Source organism: Danio rerio, chromosome 1 (genome assembly GCF_052040795.2).
Source record: "Danio rerio strain M-AB ecotype USA chromosome 1, GRCz13ab, whole genome shotgun sequence".
Lineage (NCBI taxonomy): Eukaryota > Metazoa > Chordata > Actinopteri > Cypriniformes > Danionidae > Danio > Danio rerio.
Window position 1 is genome coordinate 16,148,552 of NC_141021.1, and position 25,762 is coordinate 16,174,313.

The window sequence follows — 25,762 nt, forward strand, 5'->3', positions numbered from 1 at the left end:
AGAAATGCCAGCTGGCCCAGCCAGGACTTAAGCCAGTGACCTTTGTGCTGTGAGGCAATAGTGCTAACCACTTAGCCCATTATAAACATAGATTACATAAATTAATTTAATCTCACATGAGAGCTAAATATAGTCATATAATTCAAATACTTTTATCAATTAACATTATATTATTAGGCATTTACTGCAGTTCTGTAATGTAATGAATATTAGGCCAATAAAACCTGAATTAAATCATAATCATTGTTTTTTTTTTTAAGTTGCCTTTTTTTTACCTGTTAACACATGCATTCATGTTTATAAGAGCTGTATTTGTAATGATGAGATGATGAGAATGAGATGATGAGAATCACCAAAGTTAGTAAGTAACACTACTATTAAAGCAAGCTTCCTGTGCAAATATGTGCACCCTAACCAACATATAAAACCACACAAAGGCTAAAGGAAACATTTGTGCTTGTGACCACTGATAAACATAGAGCTGTGAGGTAAATGTGTAAAAAGGTGTTGACTGTCATTGGTTTAAGAGCTGTGGTTTCCTGTTTTGACCTGTGTACAAGATGCTGAACTGAGTCGTATCAAAACCAAAAATGGACTCAAAATCAAGAATAAAAATAACTTTATTAGTTATCCATATTAGCATTCACATTGGTTATGGTGTTCAATAACATAAATACGTGAGTACTTTAGGATTTATTAGATGAAAGGATGGCTTTAATTTTGTTTCATTCTCATAAAACGGATGTAAGCTTATTTGTTGCCACGCATATTGTTCATACAAAAATTGTACATTTTACCTCCACTGTGTATGTTTGATGATGATTTGGTGATATTCATTTTTTGTAACCCAATCAGATGCCACATGACCAATCAGCACAAAAAAGTCAATGCAGTGATTGGTTAATGTTATTCTTCCTCTGTATACACACGATAACCCAATATAAAGCCACCCACTCATGACGCATGGGCATTTAGATAAAACTTTCCATTGACGTGAGACAATCAGATAAGAGCTGTTTGTGTGCATTAAGACCCTCAGCAGTGTCAGCCACTCACAATCACTCACTGACATGGAGACGCCACGACTTACTCTCATCCTTATGTGTAAGAAAATAAAACTTTTTACAAATGCTTTTTACTAAATTGAAATAAGTATCAGATGTCAATGTTAATAATATACTTTTGTATGGTAGCACATATCATTAAGTGTTTTATAGTTACTTTACACTTTCTTATTTCACAGATGTTTTGTTGTGCAATCTGAGAAGAATCACTGGAGAAGAAGTGGAGATGAAAGTCAGACCAGGAGAAAACATCACTCTCTACTGTGATCTCTCTTCACCTACTGGTTTTTTGATCGTATGGATAAGAAACTTCTCTCATGAAAACCAGCCCTCTCTCATAATAGATTTTAGAAAATGGACCACAGCTCTACCTAAACATTTCCAGCTTCTCCAGAACCTGTACAGCAGTTCTTATGATCTTCATATTACTAACATCAGTGTCTCTGATCTGGGACTGTACTACTGTGCAAAAACAGAGAATAAGGTAAATAAGAATGAAAAAGGCATCATCTCTTCCTCTGAGGTTTACTATTATGGAAACCGAACAACTCGTCTCTCTTTAGCAGGTGTGAAAAAATGATTATATGATTGTGTATATCCTTAAGAACACTTCATCAGTGAAAAAGCTATTTCTTAATCAAAATGTATTGATAGATTTGTGTTGTTTTATCTTGAGAAAGACACGTCCTGTTCTGAGCTGTTGAACAGGACTCCTCATGTCTGCTGGAATCTGCTGTTCAGTGTGTGTTCGCTGTGTGTTCTCCTCTTCTCCATCAGTGTCTACTGCCTCTGTCAGAAGAAAACTACAGGTAATTCTCACTGCATCTCCACATTCTAACATACAGATCAACAGCCTTTCTCAGTCTGCTTACTTTGTATCAGCAATGCCTGCATGCACTGTTTTATAATGTTAGAAATTTAAACAACCGGAATTGCACAACTGCACTCTCATCTATTTAAGTACTGCCTGTAAGTGATGTTTGTATTTAACGCATTTTTAGATGCTGCAACAGATCAAAAAGTCCAACTGCAAAGAAGAAATACAGTTGAGGTATGAACAATGCAAACATTCATGTTCATTATGGAAACATTATGTTTTTTCAGATGTGCTTTTATTTGTTAGATACAAGCTTTAGAATGTTAAACAAGTAGTATATAAACAATAATTGGAGAGTTAATAAAACAGCTTAGAGAGAGTTTAGACCTGAATATTATGTCATGTACTTTTTATTCTAGGGTGAAGATGAAGAGGTGTGCTATGCGTCTTTAGATGTAAAGACCAGAGGACAAAAACAACGCAAGACAAAGCGAGTGCAGTGTTCAGACTTCAGTACATATGCTCAGGTCAGAACAGAAACTGAATAGAGCTAAAAAAAACAACAACTGAAGTGCATTCAGGGATGTAAAATGTACTCAAAACTATTCTCAAGTAAAAATGAAAATAAAAAAAAAATAAAGTAATTTGTCGGACAGAAATACAAAGCTTTTATTTAAACAGGAAAACAAACAAACAAAAAATAATGTCAAAGATCAAAAACATCTATCAAATGCATAAAAAAACGATTAAAATGCAGCCGAGTGCAAGACAGCATCACTCTAAAAGAAGTGTTATTGTACAGTGTGGGCCATTAATATGGATACACGTTAATAAAATGGGAATGGTTGGTGTTATTAATGTCCTGTTTGTGACACATTAGTATATGTGAGGGGGCTTGTGAATAACTCATGAAAGAATAAAGTTACGTTAAAACCAAGCACACCATTGTTTTTCTTGTGAAGTTCCCAATAAGTTTTATTAAAGTAAATATAAATAGCTCACCCTGTATAATCATTCATATATTATTATAATACTATTTATTCTCAATTTTCTGGATTTGCTAGATATTGGTTTAAATAAAATGAAAATTATTTTTATGTTATACATTAAAGATCTGATAACTTTCTTTTCCAAATTTCAGAGCAAAAATATATATTTTTTCATTTAGACCATTTTTTTCTGACAGTAAAATGTTGATTGGTTGGAATAACACATTAGAATTTGTTGTGATGGAAAATTAGAAATGCTCCAACAAATATTGATTTCTCAATTTTTCTGAAGTTCTAAACTATTCTAAAATTAATATAAATACATTTACAATATAAATACATATAATCAATATAAATACATGTATGTGTATTTATATTGTATTTATGTATTTAATATAAATACATAAATACAATATAAATATAAGTACATAAATACAATATAAATACATAAAATTAATATAAATACAAAAATGTTGGAATGACGTCTTTTTTTATCTCATTGATTACCGGTGAATCCTTCCATTCTATTACTGAGTGATGATTCTACATTGAATTTTACCTTTTTAATTTTTTTTTAAGCAAAAAAAAAATTACAAATTTTTTTGGAAGAAATGTCATCAGCAGTTTTTTCTCAAACACAAAACTACAAGTTACAGAGAAACTGTGATTTTTAAAGTTTCATTTTTTCTTCATTTTTAATTGTGTGTTTACTATATTATAAGTGGAAGAAAACAAAAATGTAAAAGTTTAACAAATTGGTTGGATAAATATCATTTTGAGGATTTCAATACAATTTATTTGTCTGTAATGTGCTCAAGTAATGTACAAATAGTCACATTGAATTGTAATTGAGTAAAGTACAAATTCTCAAATAATAACAATCAAGTAAGATTACTAGTTTAGTATTTGTCTATTTTACACCCCTGGGTACTTTCTTACACTTTACAAAAATTAGAAAAAAAAAACATAAATAAAACATCATAACGTGCAATGATACAGTGTTGTTAATTTACAATTATTAAATGATTAAATATAACATATTTACACTTTTTACTCATTAATTTATTTCACATAAAAATTATTATTATTAATAATAATAATAATAATAATAATAATAATAATAATAATAATAATAATAATAATAATAATAAATATAATAATAATAATTATTATTATTATTTAATTAGCTGATAAATTGTAGCCTGTAAAGTTACAACTCTGTTTAACTAGATTATAATATTCTCTGTCATGTATTAAAAGTGGTTTAGTGTAAAGTGTAAAGTCAGTGCACACACACTGTAGGGTTCTGAATAACAGGATGTTGAAGTGTGTTTCCTGTGTGAAATGATGTTTAGTATAAAGTGTTATGCTAAAGTGCAGTTCTATTAAACTGTTCTATTAAACTGGATGATCATATTATTTATCTGACTCAATTTCACCATTAGCTAAAAAGTTTTCTAATTTTAGTTGCTCCTCAGTATAAGATACATTGTTTTACAATTTATACTTATTCAAAAGCTTACATCAAAACTGATCATTTATGTAAATGATAAAATTTCTCTTTAAATGTGTTTTGGTCAACAGTTTCCTGTCTGTATTTTGTAAAATTATTATTATTTATTATTGTTGAGGAATGGTGTTCAAAAGATTATGGTTAACCGCAAATGTTTCCATTCAGCTTAGTGCGTGTGTGCATGAGACATGAACAGGACAGGACAGAGGCTGGTTAGTGTGTGTAAATGCTTATGTGGTGAGTTTGATGTAAGATGCATGCTGTTTGCAAAAGCTTGATGTACGATGAAAGTTATTATGTAGACTCTGATGGATGAGAAATTTACTGCACACTTTTACTTAACTCTCAGTATGAGGCTGAAAGAGCTGGTTTTGTTTTACTTTGTGTTGTTCAAATGATGCTGCACATACTAATATCAAAGGAAAGACAATTGTTTTATCTACTTATTGCTTACATTTTTAGTCCGAGACTTATTTTGGTGGTCAGAACCGTCAGTTTGTTTAGTTTTACTAGTGGCCTGCAGGGGGCAGTATGGGCTTGCCAATGTAAAACCTGCGAAAATTTATTTTAAAATATTACACAAGCTTGTTACACTTGTTACTTGTTACTGCTATACACTAAGTGAATGTGTTTTACTAATTCATGTTGTGAAATGATTGAGTGTCTCTAATTATGTTTGGCAAATCCTAAATGCTTTATTAAAGATGAGGAACATGTATGTGAGGAACACATTCTCTATTGTTGTTTTGAAATGATTAGGACGATATGTACGTGTGTGTGTGTGTGTGTGTGTGTGTGTGTGTGTGTGTGTGTGTGTGTGTGTGTGTGTGTGTGTGTGTGTGTGTGTGTGTGTGTGTGAGTGTGTGTGTGTGTGTGTGTGTGTGTTCTGTGTAATGTGTGTGTTTGTTTCTGGCTTTAAAATAATAAATGAGCAAAAAGCCAATAAATCCCCCCAAGAGCAGCTAGGTGGCGCTCATGGAGCTTCTAAAATACTGTCTTTACCCCGAAATCCAAGACAAAATCCATTCCACATATTGCAGAAACACTAGTCTGACAGAGCAAAGTGGATTATAGAGTTAATAGAAGGTTATTGCAGTAACCCTGTTTGTAGTTGAATTAAAAGGGCAAATAATGTGTGGGTGATAACAAGACATTTAGACAATCAGCAAAACAATCCCCACTATTTCCTCTGTAAATGCTGTATTAACAATTTGGAAGCTGCAAACAACGATTATCATTAAGTTAAATTAATTAGCTAATAAAAATAAAATAAAATTATTGTTACTATAAGATAGAAAAAATAAATAAAAATAATTTATTGTTATATCTTATTGTAGTTAATTGCCAATACTAAATTTAGTATAGTTAAGTTACCGCTTAGTTACCACATCAAAGGAGTGAAGAGCCACATCTAAATAGTTACCACATCTACAGAGTAAAGAGCATACCACATCTAAATAGTTGCCACATTTAAAGGCACATTTTGGTTCTTAAATAAATCACAATAAATAAAATCAAACAATAAATCACACTTTAAGAATGAATTATTTTAATAATTAATTCAATAACCAACTTACAAAGACATATGTCAAATTTATACTGTAAATATAGACACATAAACATAAATAATGCTAATACATACATGTGTTTGTATGTGTTTTACATATTTAATAAATATATATCTATATTATACTGCCATATATTTCTATATCTGTAAACTCCAAACATGAACTTGTTTGTTAGATGTGTGATTTGCATTTATTACCATACATCAGATTTCTATATGGGACACAGTATAAGCAAAAGCATTCATGAAATCCTCTCTCTGATTTTAAAATTCAGCTTTAATCTACCAGCACTACATAACTAAAAGGAAAGACTACAAAAGCCGAGAGTCCATTTTTCATTGTGATACCCCAAAACCTCCGGAGACTGTATCTCTGAGACTGGATGAAAAGGATGCCTTTGAGGGTCACAATGTAAAACTTGTACAAATAAAAACTCCAGATGAAAAAAGCTCTGTTTTTATTGATGTATTTCAAATGAATTAATATATTTTCGTCTGTATACAAAAATGTGAGCCATGTGGCCTTGCTGTGGGCCACTATCGACTGTGAGGAATATTAAAATAAACTGCGGTTCAGAACAACAAGCACACATGCCAACCTATAAAAAACAACATAAATAAAATTGCTTGACCTTAATTTGAATTTGGCGTGAAGTTTATTTCCCCCCTCGGCATTCATTTCTGTTTCCACGTGAGTAGATATCAGACATTCTTGCAGCTCAACAACAGAGTAGTCAAACAGAGACAATGTCGATGTCGGTCAGTCGAGGAACAGATGATTTCTTCCTTGCTTGTGCCAGCTGCTGCCGATGCCATGCTGAGTTTGTGTGTGTGTATGTGTGATTGTGTGTGTGGGTGCGAGGGTGTGTGTGTGTGGGTGGGTGCGGGGCACAAACGCTAATTGCATCATGTCATTCTTGCCCTTAATTCTTTAACAGCTTAGTGGTATGGAAATATGATCAGAAATCCTGATATTTAAAACAAATGCAGCATCTACAATAAATATATTTATATTTTTAGATATCTGAAGCCTTCATTTATAATTTAGTTTTAGTTTATTGTGTTTCGTTATTATTATTATATTCCGAAACCAATAAAAAGCACGCATTTTATTCAGTTATTTCAGTCAGTGTAGGGGAGAGCGGGGACGAAAGTGCCATTTTTCATAACCTATTTTCAAAAGACAATGTTTCAGAAAGAAATGTATTTTTGCTGTGGTTACTAACTCATAAGAGTGATCTAGCAATATCAGGTGGTATTTTGAACAAATATTGAACAACTTATATTATAATTTCATGTTTAATAACAAATAATTTGCCATAGTGTGTGAAATTAAAGAGTGTATGGATGTTTCCCAGTACTGAAAGGGCATCCGCCACATAAGAAATTATGTTATTTTATGTTATTTTTTACTTTGCTAATTATGTCCAAAGTAATTGGATGTTCACTCCACTGTGGCAGCTCCTGATAAATCAGAGACTGGTCAATATGGATGTTGTTATAGGTATGAATGTTTTTAAGGACTGATTGTTTCACTTCATATGACCATTTCATGGAGTCACTGGTATTAATTTAGTTTTGCCTGTATGTGTTATGTTGGTAGCTGTTGAATTGCTTTGTTTGAATCACCAAGAACCACAGTTGCAGCCAAATATATTCTTCTACCAGAGAAAAAAAGTGACCTACATGTGGAAGGCCTGAAGGTGAGTAAATTAACAGCAAATCTTCATTACTGGGTGAACTCTGTCTTTAAACAGGCCACATGCCGGATTCGTCCAATCAATGACACTGACAAAACCAAATATGCAAATTAGAATATTAAACCATGTTTTAGAAATTTACAGTGCAAAATGTCAGTGTATAAATATTCAAGATTAATGGCTAATCGCATGTACATTTTCAGCAGTGTGAAATGACAAGAAAGATAACCTAAGATTTTATTTATGCAGGGTTTAGAATGACCCAATGGTTAACTATTTTAAAGAATTAGTACACCCAAATAAATGAAAATTAGCTCATAATTTACCACAGTTAAAGTTTGTTTAAATTCCTGGTTCTGCATGCTGTCTATCAGGGGTTTCCAAACTCAGTCCTGGAGGGCCAGTGTCCTGCTGAGTTTAGCTCCTACTTGCTTCTACACACTGCCAGGAGGTTTTTAAGTATATTTAGTAATAGCTTGATTAGCTGGTTCAGGTGTGTTTAATAGGGTTATAGCTAAACTCTCTAGGACACAGGCTCTCCAGGACTGAGTTTAGACACCTCTGCTGTACATTAATGGTGTTGGATAGTGGCTTTAATTTTGAAGCTTCCAAAAGCACATAAATACGTCATCAAATTAACCCATAGGCCACCAGGCAGTTAACACATGGCTCAGTCAAAAATGGCATTTTCCCCTACTATATAGCATGTTAAAAACAGTATGAAAGTCCAAATTCTTAATATTAAAAAAACAGTATGCGAGAAGTAGCCAGATGAACTACAGTACTACTTCTGATGAGATTTTGAAGTGTGTATCTGATGGACGTAACTGACTTGGGTAGGTGAGGTTATAATGACAAATGACAGATTTAGTACGTTCAAATTCCATTCATACTATATAGAACAAAAGTGCCCAAAGAAGGGCAAAGTTTGCCCATGGTAACCTTTGGTTTGGCCCACCATCCCATCTGAAGAATGATGGGGAGTTGGTTGGGGCAAATGCCTTTGACAGAGATCGTCATTTTAAATTTAATTTTACCTTTAGTTTCTTTGTTTGATTGAGGAGTTACAAAAAAGTAACGTTTCAAATAAATGATATAAATGAATCAGACCTTTAAAATGTAAATACTGATAGTAGACAATGAACAAGGTGAGCAAATCAAGGCAAAGGCAGGAGCCGCTTGACTAGTGTATTTAGCATTAAACTCTATTTTGTTATAAATGGGATTGTTTATGTTTTTACTATAATAAGTTCATTATAAAATGTAAAAAAAAAATTACACTGCATCTATTATTAATATGTTTTTAAGCAACGTTTTCTACTTCTTTTTAAATATTATTAAATAAATTAGGAAACTACCTATTTCAAATTTAAAGTAAAACGGTTTGGTAAACTTAACTTTGGCCCACAGCCCTAAATTAAATTTGGTTTTTGGCCCTTTATGAGAAATAGTTTGGGCACCCCTGATATAGAACATACTTTTTTAAAGGTCGTGTAGTAAATTCAAATTCAAATGTAGCACATACACGAGTAATGGACGATTATGAAAGCAGCTCATGTCTTATGAAGTGGATCGATGTGTTTCTGTATATCATAAATATTTCAAATTTCAAATTTTTAAGTTAGTGGCAACACGGTGGCTCAGTAATTAGCACTGTCGTCTCACAGCAAGAAGGTTGCTGATTCAAGTCCCAGTTGGTCAGTTGTCATTTCTGTGTGGAGTTTGCATGCTCTCAGAAAACTATGACCAACAAGAAAACTAGTTGGCTTGGCGTTACTGTATAACATTATAAAGTATATTATCTTGCTCTAAATGGTGCATACATTTGTCTACCTGTCTTGAAGGGAACTTATAATGAAAAAAAAAACACTTTTAGAAGAGGTTGAAACACAGTCATGTGGCAACTGTCTGTGATTATAACCAACTTCTACTGGTAACATTTTCTGTAGAGTGCAGAACCATTCTGATTGACATTTTCCCATTGTATGTCATTACAGGGGACAGCTCCGCCCATTAGTAACAATTTCTCCCTAGCATAGCATGTTAGTCTTGTTTTTGAATCTGCCAATATGCTGACACATAGGCAAGTGTAGCTCCACCCTCTTTTGAAAAGAGCACAATCTCATTGAATTTAAAGTGACAGTCATTAAAATGAGACCCATTAGCATCAAAGCCTAAAAGGGTCAGTTTCAAAGAGTTCTAAAATATTATTTGTGAGCTGAAACTTCACATGCACACTGTGTATGGGACACCTGAGACATATTTTAGAAATTGTAAAAAGGGGCATAATATGACCCCTTTAAAGTCATATGGATCATTCTTCATTAGACATTCGCTAACTCCCTAACAGCGTATGGATTAGTTATTATTAGTTAATTATGGGGTCATTTTAATGTTTTAATATGAGCTATTCCTTAAGTATTAAAGCCCTTTAAGCCATTAATGCCATAAGTAACTGTAGTAATGATCACTGCATGTCACTTTATGTGTTTTATTACAGTGTTGCTTTAAGACATACTGTGCATGCAAAAAAAAAAAAGAGAAAGAGCGAAGTAACGTACAAACGCAAGCTGTCAGCCTTGGTGACACTTTTCTTCGCTGCTGTCACTGTGTGTTTTAGATCTGACAGGAAGATAACATTACAGTACTGTTATGTGTTAATCAGCCATACATTCTTATATAAGGTTTCTAACAGATCTGAGCTTGATGCTGTTTCTACTGTGCGTGCTCATCGCAAACACACAAAAGTAAACTGACCTGATCTGGGAGTCTTAGATTCAGTCTTTAGTGAAACAGACACTCAAAAGCCTGAAGGAGGAGGATTGAAGAGGACAGTGATCTTATACATGCAGCGCTGGAGGGGTTAAAAGGGCTGCTGTCAAAATAGAAGCGGCGGTTTTAACATGAGTAGAGCTTTCACTTCATCTGATGACCTACAAAGTACATTTGGTCTTAACGTTTCTCCATGTGCTTCTGTAGAGGAGAAATTCTGCTATGAATAACTTCATGTTTGTTGCTTGAGGAAAGTAAAAGTGACATGAAGGAAATCTCAAATTTAATTTAGTCCAAATCAACACTTTATTACTTTTTAAATATATTCTTTTAAACTACAATAAAAATACATATAATCACATATATTTTTTATGACTGTATACATGTATTTACAGTACATTATATATATTATTACCACAAATATTTTAAAAGAAATTCAAAAACATATATTCAAATATTTCCCAAGTGTTGTTTAATAGGAAGATTTTTTTTGTACATTCATTCATTCATCTATTCATTCATTCATTCATTCATTCATTCATTCATTCATTCATTCATTCATTCATTCATTCATTCATTCATTTTCCTTCAGCTTAGTCCCTTTTTTATTATCAGGGGTCGCCACAGTGAAATGAATCACCTAGATGCACATGAACACGGGAGAACATGCAAACGACAGATTTTTTAACATATGTTTTAATAACTAGTTTCTAATAACAGTTTGCTTTTGTCTTTGGGATGATGACAGTATATAATATTTTACTACTATTATTTTTTACTATATTTATTTTATTAAGATGGTATTCAGTTTAGAGTGTAAGTCAATAAGTCAGTTATGTTAACTAAACAAGTTAGGTTAATTAGGCCAGTCACTGGACAACATAAAATTAATAATAATAATAATAATAATATTATTAATAATATATGAAATAATAATATTAAAAACTGCTTCTATTCCATCCAAACTAAAAGAAATAAATAAGACTTTCTTGAGAAGAAAAAATATAATAGGAAATACAGTGAAAAAATCCCTTCACTTGGTAAACATCATTTATCCATTCATTCATTCATTCTTTCATTCATTCATTCATTCATTCATTCATTCATTCATTCATTCATTCATTCATTCATTCTTTCATTCATTCATTCATTCATTCATTCATTCATTCATTCATTCATTCATTCATTCATTCATTTTCCATCGGCTTAGTCCCTTTATTCATCATTGGTTGCCACCCCAACCCTTAACCCAACCGTCACAGTACTGTAAAAATATTAATTATTATTATAGAATGTCATAAAATATGCAGCTATATTAATGTGCATATCGCACTCCTGGCTGGCTGCGTATCCGATCTAGACTTTACCGTCCGCGGCCTGGTGGTTGAGGACTACTGAGCTAGGAGATAAAATGACATAGGCAACATGAAAATTCTCCTAATTTCCCACTGTTACGAAATTTTTTAAATACGATGCGACCCCCCCCACAAATGCCCCTTTGTTGGGAACCTCTGCTATAACCAGCTCTTTACTCCTAGGTTGAATTGGGGGGTCCAATCACTCTATCAAAATATTACAGAGATGTCACCCACACTCTAAGTCTCTGGGCATCATTGTAGGATGCCTGATCAACCTACCTACCTGTTCACTGTTTATTCTCTTGCTTCCCTTCCCCTTCATCCCACTGTTCTCTTACCATCCCCTTCATTCAATAAAGTCTAGCTCAAAGTGTGGCGTGGTCCATGCTGGTGAAATAATAATAATAAAATAAAAATAACTAAATAATGAATTCAGCATGGTGGCTCAGTGGTTAGCACTGTCACCTCACAGCAAGAAGGTCGCTGGTTTGAGTCCCAGCTGGGTCAGTTGGCATTTTTGTGTGGAGTTTGCATGTTCTCCCCGGGTGCTCCGGTTTCCCCCACGTTCAAAGACATGCGCTATAGGTGAATTGGATGAACTAAATTGGCAGTAGTTTATGAATGTGTGTGTAAGAGCGAGTGTGTATGGGTGTTTCCCAGTACTGGGTTGTCACTGGAAGGGCATCTGCTGCATAAAACATATGCCAGAATAGTAGGTGGTTCATTCCGCTGTGGCGACCTCTGAAAAAGTGACTGAGACAAAGGAAAATATTGAATGAATCAATAATCAATTCAGTTCAACAATCAGTATCCAGAAATTTTGACAGAATTACCATCATAAATATTAAGATTTTCGATTGTAATTCCCTAATTACTCCCTTATTACATAATCGAAAAGGGAGAACCATAATATATCTGAAGCATTTCAGAAAAAAAAAAAAACATCCATCTAGGTTTTAGGAGGGGTCAACCCTCTTCCTGGAGATCTACAGTTCCTTTCTGCAGTATGCAGCTCCAACCCTGACTAAACACAACGAAACCAACTAAGTAGGATTTAATTCAATTCAATTAACCTTTATTTGTATAGCGCTTTTACAACATAGATTGTGTCAAAGCAGCTTCACATAAAATATCACTGTAAATTGGAACAGTGTAGTTCAGTCTTTTAGTGTTTAAGTTCAGTTCAGTTTAGTTCAGTGTGGTTTAATAATAACTACTGAGAATCTAAACACTGACTGAGGGAATTAAAGACAGGTGTGTTTGATCAAGGTTGCAGCTAATCTCTGCAGGAAGATCTCAAGGAACAGTATTGGGCAGCCCCTGTTGGGCACCCCTGTTTTAGGACTTCATAATTTTTTATAATTTTTCATCAAATAATAGTCTAATTAAATAAAATAAATCCATCTCTTTGTATTCTTTTTACTAACTATTAGCACTTGCTGATCAGCAGCTTTACTCACCATCATCATCATCATCATCATCATGTCATTCACTAGCAGTAATATATTAAAACTGCTTTTAAATATGAGTTATTGGTGACCGTGTTGCAAACGACTGCACCACAGCAGCACTTAATAAGAAAGTCGCCATATCTTAATAATACATTTTAATCTATAATTAGACACCATTTCAGTGCTGCAGGACATATGAGCTATAGCGCTTCTATAATACAACAAAGACTTTCACCCTATTTAATGAATCACAACTACCCAGTGATCCAAAACCATTTAAAAAAACTTAAGAGTTATTATGAAAGAAAAAACTCAAATAACATTACTTTGAAATCTTTCTTTTGGATTTTGTCATTTCACAGTTTATAATTTATAGCTCCAGCACTTTAAGTGAACATTTCTGGCAGGCATCAAATGGAGCTGAAGTTTTAACTCAAGTTTAATTTGTTCTTTGAGGGAAAGTGACAATCAGGCCTGAGGTGTTGAGACACTAGGAACTATTAAAAGGCTGCAAAAAGAGTTCGTTCTCTCACTGAACAGATGTTTTGTTATATAAAAGATGTGTTTTAGCAGGCCTGGATCACAATGGCTATTTGAGCTTTAATTAAGTTCTCCATTTTGACCCATTTTCTAAAATATTCAGGGTAAAAAAAAACACTGATGAGACACCAGATTTGAGTACATCCTGACATTACATCAAGCATTTGCAAACGTTTTCGCTCTCATATATCAAATGCAGACAAGTGAGCTGCATGTGGTGTAATTAGTTACAAAGTAACTAGTTACGGTAATTAAATTACTTTTCTACTGAAAAACTAAAGTAAGGGATTACATTTTATATTTTAGGTAATTTAATTACAGTTATTTAAAATATGTTTGTCTGAAATAATGTGAATAAATTAAGCAGTTCTGTATAAATCCCCAGCAGATATAGTACGTCAACATACAGTAACGTTAGATTGACGTTGTACCCTGACGTCATGGGATATCGCATTATAATTGGAAATGAAAACCAGGTTGACATCAGAACCCAACATCAGGCCGACGTCAATGTCCAATGTTAGACAGACATTGCATTTTGGTTACTTTCCAACGCAACCTAAAATCAATGAAATATCAACATTTAATGATGTTAAAACTTGACGTTGTGTGGATGTTACTAATATAACGTCTATCAGACATAGGATTAGTTGCCATACCCGACGAAGGTCAGTATTTGACGTCAATATGACTTGAATTAAGATGCTGGCTGGACAACGTATCAAACGGTTGGACGTTGAATTTTGGTCACTTTCCAACGCAACTCAAAAACAACCAAATATCAATGTCATCACACGATGTTATTAAACATCAAAATAACATTGCCCTTGGATGCTGGAGACCTAAATCTTACCTAATATTAACGTCTTGTGATGTTGTGTGTCTGCTGGGTCAGTTCAGAAGCAGAAGAATTGCAAATGTATATTTTTGTTGTACAATATATTTGCAGGATAGCTAGATTTTTAACTAAAACTTGAGTTGTCGGATAAATTAACATGCTTAAGAAACAATGAATTGAGTAGTTATGAGGTGTAATTTTTTACTTTGAAACAGTAACAGTATTTTGATATGTATGTGTAACATTTCTTAAGGGTTAAGGTCCGTTCATATGAAGCATAATAACTTTAAAGATAACAATATATGGTTCTAAAAATCATATGCAGTATTAAAAAAAGCATAGTTCACACCAACTACAACGATAAAGATACCAAGGACAGATATGTTGGGGATCACTTTCAAAACAATTTTTCCCAGCTGATAAAACACAGCCAGTCAGAATTAATAAAACATTAAAGGGTAATAAACATTAAATAAATATTAATAATAAACATTAAAGGGTAAAATATAAAAAATACAAACAACACTGTTGAGAAGCACACTGTTTGATTGTAAGCCCTCTTTTAAAAGATTATTTATAGACAATTACTATTGTGGAAACATGGATATGCCAAAGTACCTTAGGAATCCAGTTCTAGTTTCGGTGTCTTTGTGTTGCCTTTTTTGAAAATGATGGGGAACTGAGTATGATTGCTAAATTCACAGTTTCATTAGATTGATTACACTTCACTCGCTCTATAGTTTGTTCAGACGTGGTAGTAGCACACTGAGGATACCTAGCAGTTACAAGGAACAATGCTGAATTAAACACCATAGTCTTAATAAACAGATCATTATCATTCTTCTGTGTGGGTACATATTTTAATCATTATATTGATCATTATCGTTAAGTATGAATGGGCCTTTAATAAATAAGAATAGATAAGAACTTACACAGTATTGAGTAAAGTAATTCGATCACTTTTGAGTAATTAAGTTTCTTTTCAGATAATGTAATTAGAAAGTAATTTAAATAAAATTGTAATAATACAATTAGTATTTATTATTTAATAATAAATATTTTTAAGTAACTTACCCAACACTGCAAGTGAGTTGCGTTCAGCTGTTTGTATCAACTTTAATTTACACTGATGAGAAACAGGGATGCTTTCTAACCGCTAAAAGATTTCAGCTACAGTCTAGGACTTAAGCTTCTGTAATTATTATTTTTTTTACACATATTATAATAAACGGAACTAATTAGTATTATTTTCTTTGTATGTGTGGATTACTTTGATAGCTACATGCATTTGGTGTAAATTTAACAGCACATTTAGAAAAATATTTTCTGAAAAAAATGTGATGTGTTCAATATCTTTTTTGTGTGTATATATAACTCATAAAAAGTTTTTTTTAATTTTTTTATTTTATTTAATTTTTTTTACTACAGCGGGTTGAACTATAGTTCTGCCGAATGATTAAAAAGTTATCAATATGATGGGGAAAAAATGTACATATCTAGTCAAACCACCGTTTTACAATATTATACATAAAATGGAAATAAGGACAGTGTTAATAGCTAAAAATGTGGGAGAGTCTTTCTATTATGTGACCGTATTGTTTTGAAATGAGACAAAAAGAGTACCTAGTCCATTACAAAATTATGCAAAATAAAATTACCACTAGGGGGTCCTGACCTGATGGTTCCTTACCTTTAGAGTGAGACCATGCTGCATGATCCACTGATCCTGAAATTGTGAATTTAAAATATATATATTTTTTTACGTTCACATGAGATGTATTTCCAGGTGATATGAAAATAAATATTGTACAGAATTGCAATGGCTAGAGTATGTGCTTATTTAAAGAACCTGGTTCCTATGGGCATGATGCAGCAAGTACTACAAAAAGACTGACTGCATTGCACAACTACAAAAATATTGATCTGTTCATCCATAAATTCTAAATCTACTGTTGCTCTGTGAAACAATAGCCTACCAGAAACACCTCGAGGCCACTCCTATTTCAAATTTCAAAGCAGACATGTAGAACATTTTTCAAAAAGTGAATGGGCCAACAGGTCAATCTGAAACTACATTTTAATATGCAATGCAAAAGATATCTACAAAAACCCAGACGTTGTGGTTTTTCCTCTGTATATTAATAATATACAGTCAAGTATAAATGCTGACACTACATGTTATATCACCTTCCATAAAAATAGCCACCTTAAAGGTATGGTCAAGTCAAGTCTAGTCGAGTCTTATTGTCATTCTGTTACATGTGTAAACAAAAAGAGGAACGAAATGTTGTGCCTCCCAGGACAACGGTGCTACAAAAAATAAATCATAAATACAAACACAACACTGGACATAAGAGCTTATTTAAAAAAAAAAAAACCTGATGTATAACTAACATATATAAGATATAAGACATGCTATACATGTACACCCAAAAATGAAAGTTTTCTGTTAATTTACTCACCCATTTGTCATTCAAGGTGACTTTTTTCTTCAGTAGAACATTAAAGAATGCTTATTACAGCCTGGTCAAATAGTTCTAGGCACATGTGAGACTGTTTGTTGATAAATATTGGAGATTGAGTCACCGGATCTCATGCTTTCATCATCAAAAGTGACCAGACAAAAATCAGACTCATATATGCCAAGAATTGTTTGACCAGACTGTGGATTAAAGCTAATAATATTGTAAAAAATGTAGACCTGGAGTCATAAATTTAGAGTCATTGCTATTTATTTGGACTCATTTGTATGTGTTTTTTTCTATCCCGAACATACAGTAGGCCTATAGTACCATTCACTGCCTTTATAATCACCAACCACGGATTCAGCTCAAAGTCTTCTTTAATGTTCTACTGAAAAAAAAAAAACGTCAGCAACATCGCAGATGATCTGTGGATGAGCAAATTAGCTATCCCTTTTACACTGTCAAACTGACCTAATTTTGCATTTGGCCCTGATCACTGTCCCTATATGGCCACAGATATATTACCCTGCAGCCCAAGACCGGTTACTCAATGAGTCTGGTCAGTACCTGGATGGGAGACCACATGGGAAATTTAGGTTGCTGTTGGAAGTGTTGTTAGGGAGGCCAGCAGGGAGTGCTCAACCTGCGGTCGGTGTAGGTCCTAATGCCCCAGTAAAGTGAAGGAGACATTATACTGTCAATGAGAGCCGTCTTTCGGATAAGATGTTAAACTGATGTTCTGACTCTCTGTGCTCATTCTCGTAGGGTGACTTGTGAGTAGGGGTGTAGCCCCAATGTCCTGGCCAAAGTCCCTCCATTGGCCTGTATCCATCATGGCCTCCAAATCATCCACATCCACCAAATTTGCTCTCTTGCTGTCTCTCCACTCCACATCACTGGTGCTGTTGTCCTGTGGCTGCTGTTGCATCATTCAAGTGCATGCTGCACAATGGTGGTGGTGTGGAGAGACCCCCTCATTTTTGTGAAGCGCTTTGGGTGTATGGCCATACACAATAAATGTGCTATATAAATACACATTACATTACATTACATGGTCAAGACTCTTTGACATTACTTTATTACTTTATTACTTTATTTATTAATTAATTAATTAATTAATTAATTAATTAATTAATTTATTTATTTATTTATTTAGTTAGTTAGTTAGTTAGTTAGTTAGTTAGTTAGTTACTTATTTTGTTACAGTTTATAGTGATGCATATTATGCTGGCCCTTGTCACACAACATAAAAGGAGGACACACAATAAACTACAGAAATGCAGTTGCTAAGAATTCAGTGTTTTCAAAAGCTGCATCAAAATGAGGCTGTTCCAATTCAAAGACTTCTTGTGGTCTCAAAAGGCCTCAATTGTTTCCTGTGCAATGAAGGAAACAACCAGATAAATCCAGTACTGGATTAGTAATTGGACATACTGGACATTTTCCTGGTGGGCTGACACATTTAAGAGGACAACAGAAGGATTTTTTTCTTTTTTTGCCAATGACTGTTACGCAAGGATAGTAAGCACTGGCCCATTGGTTTGCCTTCTGTATTGACAATGTAAACCATCACAACGCTCCACCGTATGATAATTGATTCACTCAAACTTCCTCCTTGCCTGAATGTGTGTGTGTGTGTGTGTGTGTGTGTGTGTGTGTGTGTGTGTGTGTGTGTGTGTGTGTGTGTGATGTGCGTGTAGAATATGTAAACATTTTTTAATGAAAAGTAAATTCTTCCTGCAACTTTGATTGGAAATACTTTAGCTATTCAAAATAGCTGCATTATATTTAAACATATGTTTACGATTTAAAAACATTTTATTGGTATTGTGTATAGAATGGCAATTGGACACCTTGTTTAAAAAAGTCAGGGCTGAGTTCAGCCCTGGATAAATCTTTCAAGGTCCATACTTGTGCACAGAGGATGATGGAATGTTTTAGTACAAAATTCTGGGTTACATTTTTAATTATATGAATTATCTTTCGGTTTACTTGGACATTTAATGAAGCAAATAGTGAAAAAAAACAACCACTTTAACATTTTGACACCTTACTTTCAGAGAGAGGTTAAAGTTTTTCAATGCATACACACACTTGTACAAAAGCTCTACTGCTGGTTGTCAATAGCAGCTGCCACAGTCGCTAGGTGACAAGATCAATTCTTTATAGGCTTGACCATCCTATTCAAAGTGTTGAGTTCGGCCATTGTGGACAGTGTCCTTCAGAAGATACAGCCTGTGAATTGAGAAACAAGTGTCAGAACATTTCTTTATGTAAACGTATATTAGGAAGGTTAGGCAATCTGTATAAACAATACAAAATGCCAGTGCCTATAGCCTGAGATAGATAGCTTGATAACTGGGGAGTTCTTAGGGATTTCTTTACTCTTAGTCAGCGCCATGACGAGAATGCTCTGAGGCGCTGTTTTTCCACATCACGTCAGTGTTTATGAAGAGATAACACCAAAAAGAACACGAGTAGTCTTGACAAACTATACATCAGTCTAAAGTTACAACCGTCGAGCAGCAATTGTACAGTAGCTAGTTGTATTTCAATGATAAGCTTATAAAGGATGTATTTGCTTAATTTGTTAAAGAACACGCTTAATAGATATGGAGTGAATATCATCGTGATAAAAAGATACACACACATTTATTGCTGTACATCACCGTTTATTTTGAAAGAGATGAGTCCACAGAAAAACATCCCATCAAGCACATTTAGTCCACCAACACAATAGTGTTGAATTATGTAAGGTTATTTGTTTGTAACAGGTCTCCGTTTCTGCAGGAGACCTGTTGTTTACATTGTTTACCATGTTACTTACACGTGAAAATGGTGTCTTTGTAGTAAAAAGCAAGTCGATGTCAAAGCTTACAGTGTTACAGATAAAATGAGACCAAAAACTGAATAAAAAGTCAAAGTTATAGTTACTAAAATCTAAACAAAGCAGTCCAGTGTATTGTTGTTCTACATATGCGGTCTCTCAGGCTGCGTCCAAAACCGCCTACTACTCAGAAGGTACTGCATTTAAATTTAAACGAACTACTCGGGTGTTAGAAAAGTACGTTATGAATGTGGAAAGTATGTATGGAATTTGGACGTACTACATCTGCCATTTTGTCATGGTCTTGTGACCTACCTGCGTCAGTTGCGTTGCTTCACTCATGTTCATGATTTCTCTCACAGGGCATCATGGGATGCGCACTCCAGAATCTCGCCGGAAGTAGTAAGTCATCCAGGTACTTCTTGCTTACTGATTTTCGAATTCTATGAATTCGGACATATTACTCTGCTCGAATACTGTTTTTAGCGCACTGTATTGATATGGAAGTATGCGGTTTCGGATGCAGCGTCAGTCATTGCCATCGATCAGTCACAGTAGTTACTTCCTAGTTTGACTAATGTAGAATTAAGCCAATGGCTGCATGACTCTTTCGACATTTGGACTCTATTGGACAGTTCACACTGGCTCAGTGACCTGTCAATCATTACGCAGAGCACCTGCCCCCTGCTCCACAGCTGCTAACAGTTCATGCGAATGGCAGAGCTGCTGGTAGGCAAAAAGGAAACAAAGAAAATGGATCGGCAAAAGTTTTAATCTACTGAAGAGAGTTTTGAGTGATTGTTTGAAGCCACAAGGAGAATATTTCTGTTTAAAGCTGATACAAAGATGACATTCAATTTTGCTGGTATTTTAGTTAATTTAGTCCATATTAACATTAAAATGACATCTGTAAAATATTCCATTAAAAAGGTTTTATTTATTTGATATTATTATTTATCTGTAGGTGTGCTTGGCTTTTAAGTGTAATAATCTTTCATCTAATAAATTAACTTTATTTTGATATCCCATGACAAACCACATAACTAATTATTTTTGATATTGGAAACATAAATATAAATCACACATTAATTTAAAAAAATCTGAGTCAAAAGTTGTCACCTAAGAATTATAAGATTTTAACTGACATTTTTGTCAAAATTGCGTTATTTACATATTCTTATTACATGCAAACTTATTTACATTATTTGATGTTTTTTTATAAGTTGTTTACATTTTAAGACCTTTTATTAAAAAAAAAAAACAAATGTTACAAACCTACTGTTTGCTATGGAATGCAAAAACTTTGAAGCTCAATATCTCAAGATCATTTAGAACGCAGATAGAACCTTATAATTCCAAGGTGACGAAATATTGTAACAAAAAGTGTTGTATTAAAAAGTCTGATATCACATTCTGCCATTTCTATTAAAACTGAAGTGTATTTGTATAGAGTTTAATTATTGTAATTATATAATTTAGGTATAATAATTATTAATAATTATTATTTCAACGCAGCTTTACAAAAGGTGCATGCTAATACAACATAATAATAAACCTGAAAAAGTTAATATGTGAGTAAGGTGGACATTACAGTACATATAGTTAAACTGCAGGTATAAAATGTAATGTATTTTTTTTAAACAGCCATATACAGTATACGAAACGTTCAGATCAACAACCTCTAAACACCAGTTGAAATGTTCGCCTAAAATGAGAATTTTTCTCAACCTCTTATGTTTATGTTCAGTTATTTCACTTGAAAGGCAATGAAAAGAATTTATTTGTTACTATAAATGTAAAATTACTGAGTCAACATGCACAAGTTGGAGAAAAATGCTAATTTTAAAAGAAAATATTAAATGGTTTTTAGAGGTTTTTGCATCTAAACTCGTTATAAATTCAATATATTTGTAGCATTGTGTTTTTGAGTGTTTATAAGAAAGTGTTTGGTGCATACTGAGAGTAAAGAATGTGTTTTCAGCAGTTGGTTTGTCAAGCCCACTCACTGGCGTGAAGCACACTCAGAATTTAAATTGCAGAGTTTTGAGGTTTTCATGCTGTGATGTGTGCGTGTGTTGTGGTGGGGAGGAGAGCGGATCTGGTTTTTGGGAGCTGTTAGGCTTCTGGATCAGGTTTCATCATCTCCTTACAGGTTTTAGAGCTGATCAACTTGAGCTGCACAATCTCTGGATGCCTCAGGATGAGCATCCAGGGGTAGAAACAGACAGTAAATGAAAGAGAATTATCATAGCTGCTGTTCATAATATTTGTACGCAAGAGATGTTTGCAATAATTTCTTATTCAAAAGATAAAACTAAACATTAGCATGATGCAATCAGTGAGAAGATATCAAAAAAACAATTGCAATGATCAAACAACTATTATGTAAATCTGTTTTGTGCTGTATGTTTTCTACAATATTTGTGAACTCAAAGTTGCTGAGAATTATATTTTAGTATGTTTATTGATTCTAACTGAAACTGAACATTGAATATAGGGGACATGGTTTTCTGTAGACTGTAAGAGCAGGCCCGTAGACAGCTTGTTGAATGGGGTGGTTATTTTTTCTCAAAAATTGGACCATTTTGCAGTTATTTACCTCATTTTCTATTTAATTGTGAGATTTAAATACTAAATTTTGGTGACATTTTAATCACTATTTTTAGCTGAATTAACTTGTTGGATGGTCATCAAAACCACACTTTTTAGTGTACCAAAAATATATATTGTAATTTATTAGGCACATTTTGGCCATTTGAATGATAAAAAAAAATAAAGCATAATAATAATAATAATAATAATAATAATATTGACAACAACAACAGCCAAACAGTATTTAAATTGGTTTTATTATTGGCTGCTTTTGGTGCTTCACACTTTTGTATGGGTCATGTATATATATATATATATATATATATATATATATATATATATATATATATATATATATATATATATATATATATATATATATATATATATATATAAAGCAGGGGTGCTTTCTAACCACAGAGAGATTTAAGTTGCTGTCTGGGCTTTCCCTGCCTTTTATACCTTCCTTTCTTCATGTGTTCAGGACAAACTTGTAATTTAATTTAATTACAAATAACTTACTTTCTAATAACTAACCAGTTTAGTTTCTTTTTATGTGTGAATTACTTTAGTTAGAAATATGTTTTCAGGGGAAAATAGTGACGTTTTGTGCTTTATGTAGATATATACAGTAGTCACCATTTGAAGTGGATCATCATCTTTATCAAAGTTGTCCTAAAACTATGTAACAAAACCCATTCTTGTGGACAATAAGACAATTAAAAAAAATATTCACTTTGAATGTTGACCACTGTATATACTGTTGATTTTTGCAATGTGACAATGTATATATTTTTGTAATGTGACATTGTTTGTAAAAAATACCACAAAGGCTTCCTCACCTGATGATTCCTGAACTTTGGAGTGAGAACATGTAACATGAACCACTAATCTTTCATAGGAGGAAGTCCTGCAATCTTTGGTCACAAGTATTGTGTGTGGGAGATAGGAGAGTATTGCCTAAGGGATGCACAATTGAAATTAAATTATCCAATGTATACACTAAAAGAAGACTCTCAAAACAGACTCAATTCAGTGGAATGCATAAGTAAATCCCTATATCATGTTCAAACAGTTGGGGAAACCATTTTATAGACATATTGACTTTGAAATGATTAATTGAATTAAAGAAGTGTGGGATTTGCCGCTATGCTCCAGAACACATTAGCGATAGAGAGGATTTTGATCCCCTACCTGTGATTGAACCAGCACTGTTTATGTCAGGAGCTTAAAATCTGAGCTTTTAGGGCAAAACGAATAGTGAGCACACACTCCTCTAGTCACTAAAGATGCTTTCAGTTTTCTAGGTCAGCTCTTCTAAAGCCTGAAGGAACCACAAACCAGTTGCTTCATGCTTCATACAATGGCAACATAAAGAACAAGTACTGTAGTTCAATTTAATTATCCGTCGACTTAATTTGTACATGGCACTCTGCCAGTTGCCTGCCTCTGGTGTTTTGTTTGGTTTTAATAATTGCAGTTGTTGGTCATGTGGTTTCCAACATTTCCCCTAGTAGCTACCCTGTGACTATTCAAGGTTTAAAAAAACATGACAGAGTGTATTTGGTGACAGAGGAGGTGCATGGAATGAGTGTGTGTTATTTTAAATCCAATGGTGTAGAATGTTGTTTTTGACAGTCTATTAGTGTGTTTACCCATTGACTTACCAATACAAAGCATGTCATATGTCAAGTCAAAGATTTTATATACAAATCCAGATGACAGAAAGGTCAGTATAATTTGGAAATAGCAATTTGCATTAGCTTATACATTCAGCACACACATTTGTCCATAAGGAGCTGACATTGCATTCATGATAAGATGCAACTAAAGATACATTAGATAAAGATGTACTCTTAATTTACTCATCAGCCTAGACTTTTTATTCCCTCACATGAACATGGCTTTTTAAGCCTCTCTCAAGCATATTTGTATAAATGTTAACATAAATTGTATAAACATTATACAAAAGCAAGTTGTCCTGAATACACTGAAAAAGCCCCACGAGATGAAGAAGGCATGAAAGTATGGTTTTTATATTTATGTAGGCTAGAAAATAATTTTTTTTTCTAATAATTTATTCCTTTAATTATTTTTCATTTGTAAATATATTTCTGTATTGCTGTACATCCTGTGTTTATTAAGCAATATTTAAGCGTCACAACTGACGCGTTCTGCGCTGGACTTTAGACCTGCTTTCAGCTGGTCTATTGAATAGTCCTCAAGTTCCTCAAAATACCAAGCGCCAAAGTGCGCCTTAACACACTTCTTTTCTTGACTGAAACACCCAGCACAAAGTGGCGCAAATGGATTTGCTATTTAAACAATATTGAGGAAAATTAAGGTTGCATTGGTCTCAAAATACCACACTATGCAACACATTAGGTTAATACGTCTTGCGCCTTATTGCGTCCGGTGTATTATAGGTCCCATAGTTTCAGGGTAGTTTGACTCTCCAGAAATCTAGTGATCTTATGTATACCTAACTAAATGTTTTTTGTATTACTGACAAATCATTTTCAGTGCAGCTCATGCTTTCAAAAGTTGAGTGAACAAGAAAAAGCCAAAGGAAATTATTAATATGTTTTTTTTGTACTGACTTAAAACTTTTTTTTACAGTGTGTGCATGTTGTCCAGTACTTATCAAATATGCTACAATTTGTTAATTGAATAAGTAAAATTGGCCATAATGTGTGTATATGTGTGTGAAGGAGTGTGTGCATGTGTTTTCTAGTTTTGGGTTGCAGCTGGAAGGGCATTTGCTGTGTAAAACATATGCTGGATAAATTGGCGGTTCATTCTGTTGTGGCGACCCCTGGTTAATAAAGGAACTAAGCCGAAAAGAAAATAAAGGAATGAATGAATGTTCTTAAAGTGAATTTCCTGCCACATTTTAGGTATATTATGTATATATTCATTCCCTGGAACTGAATCTGGAATCTTGTCTTCGCTCGCACTATGCCCTAGCAGTCACAGGAAGCACAAAGAAAAGAATGAATAAATTAGAGAAACAAAAAGTAAAGATGAAAGACGACAGGATAAAGGATAAAATAAAAGGACGAAAAAAATGAGCCTCTTATCCTCATCCTAATCGTCATTTCAATTTTCTCATGCTCCGGGCTCCCTGTGGTGTTTTTTTATTCTCGTTCGATTGCCCTTTTTTCCTCGCTACCAAAATTAGAGCGTTCTCTCTAGCTCATGTCTTTAAGGTCAGGCCTCACAAGTGTAGACACTTTGCGCAGGGGAGCGATGTTCGCAGAGATAATGGA

At 33.6% G+C, this 25,762-nt stretch overlaps 1 protein-coding gene across 1 annotated transcript; it reads left to right on the top strand.

The window, feature by feature from the left end:
• The first annotated feature begins 1,055 nt into the window (after positions 1-1,055).
• On the top strand, positions 1,056-2,875 carry LOC101886102 (uncharacterized). Its single transcript, XM_087238388.1, has 5 exons — positions 1,056-1,104; positions 1,244-1,632; positions 1,741-1,873; positions 2,066-2,115; positions 2,301-2,875. Exons 1-5 carry the CDS (start codon positions 1,071-1,073, stop codon positions 2,427-2,429), a joined length of 735 nt encoding a protein of 244 aa, XP_087094514.1. The 5' UTR covers positions 1,056-1,070; the 3' UTR covers positions 2,430-2,875.
• Positions 2,876-25,762: the final 22,887 nt, after the last annotated feature.

Coding starts and splice junctions, on each gene's coding strand:
- LOC101886102 (XM_087238388.1), top strand. CDS start 1,071: ATGGAGACGCCACGACTTACTCTCATCCTTATGT. Junction 1,874..2,065: donor CTGTCAGAAGAAAACTACAG/GTAATTCTCACT, acceptor ACGCATTTTTAG/ATGCTGCAACAGATCAAAAA. Junction 2,116..2,300: donor AAAGAAGAAATACAGTTGAG/GTATGAACAATG, acceptor TTTTTATTCTAG/GGTGAAGATGAAGAGGTGTG.